Source organism: Nansenia antarctica (assembly GCF_963989245.1).
Source record: "Nansenia antarctica genome assembly, chromosome: 15".
Lineage (NCBI taxonomy): Eukaryota > Metazoa > Chordata > Actinopteri > Argentiniformes > Microstomatidae > Nansenia > Nansenia antarctica.
The window spans coordinates 4,239,891-4,247,390 of NC_137685.1; the positions used below are offsets into that span (position 1 = coordinate 4,239,891).

A 7,500-nucleotide genomic window follows, 5' to 3' on the forward strand; every position below is an offset into this window, starting at 1 on the left:
GACCTTAGGGGCCTTGCGGGAATATAGAGTGGGAGGAGATCTGATATGTGTTTTGGTCCCAAGACCATTTTGTGATTTGTATGTAATTAGGAGGATTTTGAATTCGTGACGTTAGAATTATAAGGTTCTATCTCCATTTTTTTTACGCTCAATATCTCTGAACTACCCTAAACGGAGATAGAACCTTATAATTCTAAGCTCACAAATTCAATTCTCTGAGAGACTGGTAGCCAGTGCAGGGATCCAGGATTGGTGTAAAGGAGGAGGGAAGAGAACGATTTGCCACGGCGTCTGACAAAACAAACCAACCCCTCCAATATGCAGAGGCAACAGTGCTGCTCTGTCATCATACACACAACCCTTGAGTGGTTTAGGCTGTGCTCTCCTGGCTGTGGTGCAGTGTTAACTTTGTCAGGCTTTTTAGTCACTTAGTCTTTGGTGTTTAGATGAAGATGCACACCAGTGGGGCGCTTAGGTGGCGTAGCGGGTTAAGTGTCAACCATGTAACCGCAGGGTCCCCGGTTCGATTCCGGCCGGGGACATATCCTGCATGTCATCCCTCCTCTCTCTCTCACCGATCCTTCCTGTCTAATTCTTCACTGTAACTATCAATAAAATGAAAAATATGAGTGAGACTGCCCCACTCAGAAAAAATAACTTAAAAAAAAAGTCACACCAAGTCACCTCCATTTGTCTTAGTTCCAAACCAGTTCCAGTTGAGTCCACAAAAACTCCAAAACATTTTAGTCGAGTTTTCGTCGCTGACTACGGCTAGACTAAAATGTTTTTGGGGTTTTTGTGGACTGAAACTGCACTGGAATGTTTTCAGTTTTCATCAAATGGAACTGGACTGGAACTAAGAAAAATGGAGGTGACTTGGTGTGACTAGAACTGGTGTGCATCTTCATCTTCAACACCAAAGACTAAGTGACTAAAAAGCCTGCCAAAATTAACACTGCTGTGGTGTCTGTTGTTGGTCAGCAATAATGTTACAGCATAATGGCCACTGTACTGTAGGAGAGAGAGAGAGTGAAAGAGGGAGGGAGGGATTTCTGTGTCAACACATATCAGTCAGGACATAAATTACATAGAGAAGACTGCCGTTAATTAGGAGAGTTGGGGGCATTCTGTTGTCTCTGCTGCAATAATATAAACAAACTCTGCAATTGTCTCCCTGTCAAAATCTGCCAGATTTAGTGGGGAGACAAGATAGGTCTGCATTTCGGCAATTCTCAAGTCGCGTAAATGACCAAAAAGCTACTGTATGCTTCAAGTACGTATGTGCATACAGTATTTGAATGTACTGTACATTTCTGCATGTCAGCATGTTTGACATTGTCTGCACACAGCACATGCAGACACTGTTTACACATAGCTTTCAAACCTATCCCTGTGTGCTTTGTGATAATGATGAGAATCCCTAAGGTGAGATATGCTAGGTGAGGATAGCTCTCGGCAGCCATTCCTCAGCCCACCTATTCCTTCATATGGCCGCGTCGTCCTCTCATTAGAGGAGTTTTAATTGGCCGTTGGGTCTGACTGAAAACAATGAAGCATTGATTTCCTTACACATAATCACCTCATCCAGTCATCTAATGGCTGCTGTCACTGGGGCTCGGAGGAGAAAAATGACCAGTCGATGCACTCATCGATGCCCTTCACCATACCTTCACCAGGGGGTAGGGAGCAGAACTACCCACTCCGTCTTATCAGTTGTGTTTAACCCTTTCAGCTGCCTGACAGCCGGTGAACGGTCCATCCATCAAACCCACTCACGTCACTTACACACACACACACACACACACACACACACACACACACACACACACAGTGTTAATGGACAAGTACTGTATTTACCCCTTGCAGACCTGGTCCAAACGCCCAGATGTAGTGTACCTGACTGGTGTAATGTAGTCCAAGTGGCCATTTGACCTCTAAACTGCTTTCCGCTGGCCCCCCTGGTGTGACTAGGAGCCCATTATACTGCTCTTCTCTTGTGACCAGATGGTACAGTGAGGGTCGGCCTAATGTCCACCTGGCTGATGGCTGGACAATGAATGGCATACAGTACCTCACCCCAGGGTCGACGATAGGTAACACACCTACACACACACACACACATCCTGTAGTGTATGGAACACTGCCACAAATGCGTGCACTCAAATTGAGACAAAAAACCCACTGCATTTCCTTTAAGTTATTTTTTCTGAGTGGGGCAGTCCCACTCATATTTTTCATTTTATTGACAGATACAGTAGAGATTTAGACAGGAAGGATGGGTGAGAGAGAGAGGAGGGATGACATGCAGGATATGTCATGGTAACCTTGTGGTTACATGGTCAACACTTAACCCGCTACGCCACCTAAGCGCCCCCTTTCCATCAGAATTTAAGAGTCTGGTCTGACTACTGTAGTTTTCCGACAAGCCAAATCTGTACAGAGGCCAACAGGAGGTGCAATTCATATGCTCTCGGTCGACTCGACATGTAAGTGGGAATTGTGTGAGGTCTGGCCCCACCACAGGCTTGAAAGCATATCTCCAGGCAGGAAAAACTACTAGTAAAATATTCAATAAGACCAACATCTTGTGTTTTGGGGGGTTTAAATATAGCGCACTCAAAGGATTTTTTCTTCCTCACTTTTATGGTTTGTTTTCTGCCGCCTTCTGCCCCAATATATCAACAACTAAGCTTTCTGAGAGTGACATTAATACTGCAGGACAGAGCTGTCCGACATGACTACAAATGCATTCCTTTTAATCTCAGTCTCCACCACTGCCAGTGGGTTGCCTGGGCGGCCTTTCAGACGTTGATGAAAATGTTAGCAGAAAGGTGTTACCAAACTTGTCCAGGGCCATTGAGAGCTTAGCTCTGTAATTCATGACCCAAGTGTTTCGAACATTTTACACGAAACCAACCCCTCAAGAAAAACACACCACTCTCTCTCTAGCTACCTCAGTTTTTTTGGCTGCTGAGCGATTTCGTCCACGGTACACCCACCATCTTTTAAAACACTAATCTTCGCACTGAAAAATCACCGAAAGGAAAAAGCAGCGTTCACCATGTAACCGCAGGGTCCCCAGTTCGATTCCGGCCGGGGACATATCCTGCATGTCATCCCTCCTCTCTCTCTCACCCATCCTTCCTGTCATAATCTATACTGTATCTGTCAATAAAATGAACAAAAATAAATATGAGTGGGACTACTCCACTCAGAAAAAAAAGGAAAGAATGTAAAAAAATAAAGAACTGTCCGTCCACCCCTCCTCTTGGTCGGTGTCCTCGGATGAGCTCCAGTTTAATTGTTGGATGGCGGTTGGTTGGTTGTCTGTGGTGGCGGCTGTCAGGGGAAGATAAAGAGTTTTTCCTGGGGCGAGAGGAAAGGGGAGAGCGGTGATGGAGGGCCTTTCTCCCGCAGCTCCGCTGGCTGCATTAGCCCAGCGCTTTATAATTGTGTGAAGGGGGCACTTCCACTGGCTCTCTCATTACTCAACCTGCCCCGGCCAGGGCACTGGCAGGTACCCTTCCCTCTCTCTCTCTCTTTTTTTTCTGCTTCTCTTTCTATCTCTCTCTCTCTCTCTCTCTCGGTCCTCCCCTGCTCACTCAGCTCCTTTCCTCTCCATTTCTAGGACGTCGTCCCTCAGCTCCATCACCTCGCTGCTCCCTCGGGCGACGATCCTCCCCATTGTTATGTTTGACCCGCCACAATGGCTGTTGGCTCTATTTCTCCTTTCTCTCACCAAAATGTTTTTGTCAGAATGGGGTCCATTGTGCTGTTGTCCCTCTCTGAGTGATGTCACCTTTTGCTTGCTGGAGAGTCGTTGTGAATGTAGAACCGTCCAGGCCGGGTTGAGACCCAGTTTGAGTCGTAATGAGACTAAGGGGACCATAATTGTTCTCTGCCTTCAGGACTTTATTGGGGAACCCCCCCAGGAGTGTCAAAGACACTGGATCATATTAGCACCGTATGTGTCACGGTCGCACTGCATGTCGCAGACCTTTTATGCAGAGCTCAGGGATGCAGCAGGAGACATATAAAGACAAGATTTGTCCATCTCATTGAGTTCTTGATCATCACGTGTTTGATATGGAGAGCAGAAACACCCCGAATGACAGCTATTTAGATGAGATAATCTAAATGCGTCAATGGGCCATTTGCAGAGCATAGCCCTCTCTAGTGACAAGGAGAGCGTAATAATTGTATGTAATGTGTGTAATGAGTCGCTTTCCCAAGCTTTGTACCAATACACTATAATATGAGCTCATGTGTTAATTAGACAAGGAGTTACACATGACATTTTCACTTATTACGGCATATAATGGCCTTGACAAATCAGTCAGGGATTGTGGTGTGATAGTGTTTAGAAGTAATAAGCTCCCCATCAGTGTTTTGATTGCCGTATTGACTTCTCGTGGCAGTACAGCCACTCTCTTGTCAAATCGTAGCGTGTTACAGAAAGCAGGAAAATCAAAACTATCTGTAGCAAATATTTATTATTACCAAAATAATCTGGATACCAAATTGAAAGAAGCACAGTTTTTGCGTTGTATTATCTCTGTTTATATTTAATTAGATATTTGAATTTATGTTAACCTCTACATTTCACCAGACCTGTACCGACTTCAGTCCTAATTTACACACATTACATAAGTGTGTGAACTCAATCATAACAGAGACATGTCGTGACGTTAGAATAATAAGGTTCTATCTCCATTTTTGGTCAAAATTGAGTTTTTTACATAATCTGATCCATTAGGTGTTTATTAATGCCTGTGTGGTGTTATCTTTAAAATGTTGACATGTTTGAGTTAGTAATTCATAAAACACAAAGGTTCCATCTCACAAAACATAATGGAATGTAAAAACTTTGACGCTCAATATCTCTGAACTGCCCTAAACGGAGATAGAACCTTATCATTCTAGGTTAATAACCTTATCATTCTAAACTCACCATGTCCCTCTGTCTCTGTCTGTCCTCAGAAGGAGGCACGTGTGAGGTCATCGCAGCCCACCGGTGCTGCAATAAGAACCGCATCGAGGAGCGCTCCCAGACCGTCAAGTGCTCCTGTCTACCAGGGAAAGTCGCCGGGACGACGCGTAACAAACCCTCCTGTGTGGACGGTAAGAACACCTTGTTTTATTATAAATGATGTTGTTATTTTTTCATATGAATATAAATATTCATATTCATTTCACCATTTCCATATCTAGTTGACACATACAGTATTTCTGCTTGCTCTGAATTCAGACACGTTCTAGTCTTTTGGTCCGCATGTCGGCAACCAATCAAAATGTTCAGACTTTTCTTTTGAAACACGGAACTACGTTTCAACGTTGTTGAGAATCACAACACAAAACAAGCTGTGTTAGTTGACTAGCGATGTGTAGATTTAAGATAAGTAAATATACCCTATCATTGTCATCACCCTTCTCTCTTGAAGTGATAGATAAGAAAAGTTTAGATAGGAATACAATACACACTCAGGCTAACATTAGGGGCAGGGCTGCAAAGGATGTTGGGATAGCAGAGTATGACCAAGAGGTCCCTTAAAACCCCTGGGCCTAACACATTGCAGATGGCATTGACCAGGGCAGCTTGGGTAAATAAATAAGAAAAAAACTAAACTTTGGGGAGCTCCAGGCTGACACCTGAGATGCCAAACTGAGGGAAATAATCAACCGAGTGACGCAGCCGTTGTTGCTGAGAAACAGAGGAGAGGAGGAGGAAGTCAAAAGCCCAGTGAGATAGAACAGAGAGGTTCTTTCACGCCCTCAGAACTCATTTATTGAGCTTCAGTCTCTTCTGTCTCTTTCACCTCAAACGAAACAAGATCAAAGCCATTCGCTGTGACTCCTGGCCTCACAGAGGAAAGACACCGAGACCTCTTCATTATGAATGACAATGACGGGCCAGACTACCCTGTTCAACGCATTTCACCTTGATCAGATTCTTGAATATTAATTAGTTATTATCCCGAAGCCTGGAAACTGATGGAAATATCCACAAATTCAATGTGAAACTACATCGTCTGAAAGAAACCGAGGTGTATACTGGAAGACTAGACTAATTCAAACCCAAGGATGCATGTTCAGTGCAGCTCAGGATGGGAAACATTCAATTCATGGAATGAAACCTTTCAAGAGCTATAACCTTGAGGTACAGCGCCATACAGTTCCTTCAGCAGACTGTTTTGTCAGACAGGAATAGACAGCCCAGCTGCCGAACCTGGAAAACATGGAACTGAAGGACCTCCTACTTCAAGCCCTCATATTTTGTCTAGAGATTATTGTCCCATGGTTCAAGTTGTTTGTCTATGTATGATTATGCACCAAGAGTTCATTGACAAATGTCTTGAAATGACAACAATAGCGGCTGTATTCTCAATTAAATATAGCATCTTATGTAAGAGACAAAACAATTTAATATGTCAGACATGGGTGTCTCAGCTATTATATGAGAGTCCCACCCACTTTTTAAAAGTATTAGTTTAGACACTTCTACCTAACCAAAACTATTAACTTACCGAACATCAAAGCATGGCATTTAACTAAATGTTCGTATTTTGTCCGTCTGTTGCTTATAGCCTTGTTTATGTTACAAAGTCTCTATACTGACTGACAGCAGCGTCCGTGCGTACGTCGTATAGAAGGGTAGCAGAATTGCAATGGTGCCACTTGAGACTATTGGGTACTCCTTCTCCAATGGTACCCAGAACCTGTCCAAAGCCATGTCTTGAAATGTCATTTTTGATGTGCTATCTTCCCTGATCTCTGTCAGTTGCTCCTGTGCCTGCAGTGGCAATTCTTTTGAGCTTTCCAGTGCACATGAACTCCAAGGGTCACAGACACACAGTCACAGTCAAACTGTGCAAAAGATTCCAATGAAAAATAGTGACTGAATCTCTCCCGAGAGTTTTCTGATGCTGAGAGATAAGGTCAGAAAGTACGCTGTTGTTTGAACGTTCATTGCAAAAGAGAAACTTCTCAAGCCTGCCCTGTTACACAAAGGAGCACCCGAGTGTGAGCTTAGATCTGAAGCCACACAATTTGTCAGATTTTCTTTTTTGCCTTCCATGCTTAAAAATGTTGGCCACGTACACAAGTTTTGCGCACCATTGCACCTCTGCAATCAACTCTGCATATGCAGAATGCTCTCCTCTCAGGAACGTTCTGAGTTCTTTTAACTTGTACAGTCGGTCCAAAACCTTCCCCCATGAAAGCTAGCAGACGCCCATGTGTAGCAACAAGTAAATAAATGTTAAATGGACTGCACTTATATAGCGCCTTTTTTGCTGCTCCAAAGCGCTTTACAACGGCCTCTCATTCACCCATTCACACACACACACATTCACACACCAATGGCGGCAAGCTGCCATGCAAGGCGCCGGCCGGCCCGCTCACTGGGAGCAATTATGGGGTTCAGTGTCTTGCCCAAGGACACTTCGACATGTGGCCAGCCGGGGCTCGAACCGCCGATCTGCCAACCTTGTGATCATTAGA

General features: G+C 44.2%; 1 protein-coding gene across 1 annotated transcript in view; it reads left to right on the forward strand.

The window, feature by feature from the left end:
- Nucleotides 1-7,500, forward strand: part of tafa1b (TAFA chemokine like family member 1b) — a gene marked incomplete at both ends in the record, with an annotated part of 162,192 nt that overhangs the window by 140,683 nt on the left and 14,009 nt on the right. The window contains one exon of the mRNA XM_080545913.1: nt 4,981-5,121. Within this exon, the coding sequence (XP_080402039.1) occupies nt 4,981-5,121 (141 nt within the window). The remainder of the gene's footprint in view (nt 1-4,980; nt 5,122-7,500) is intronic.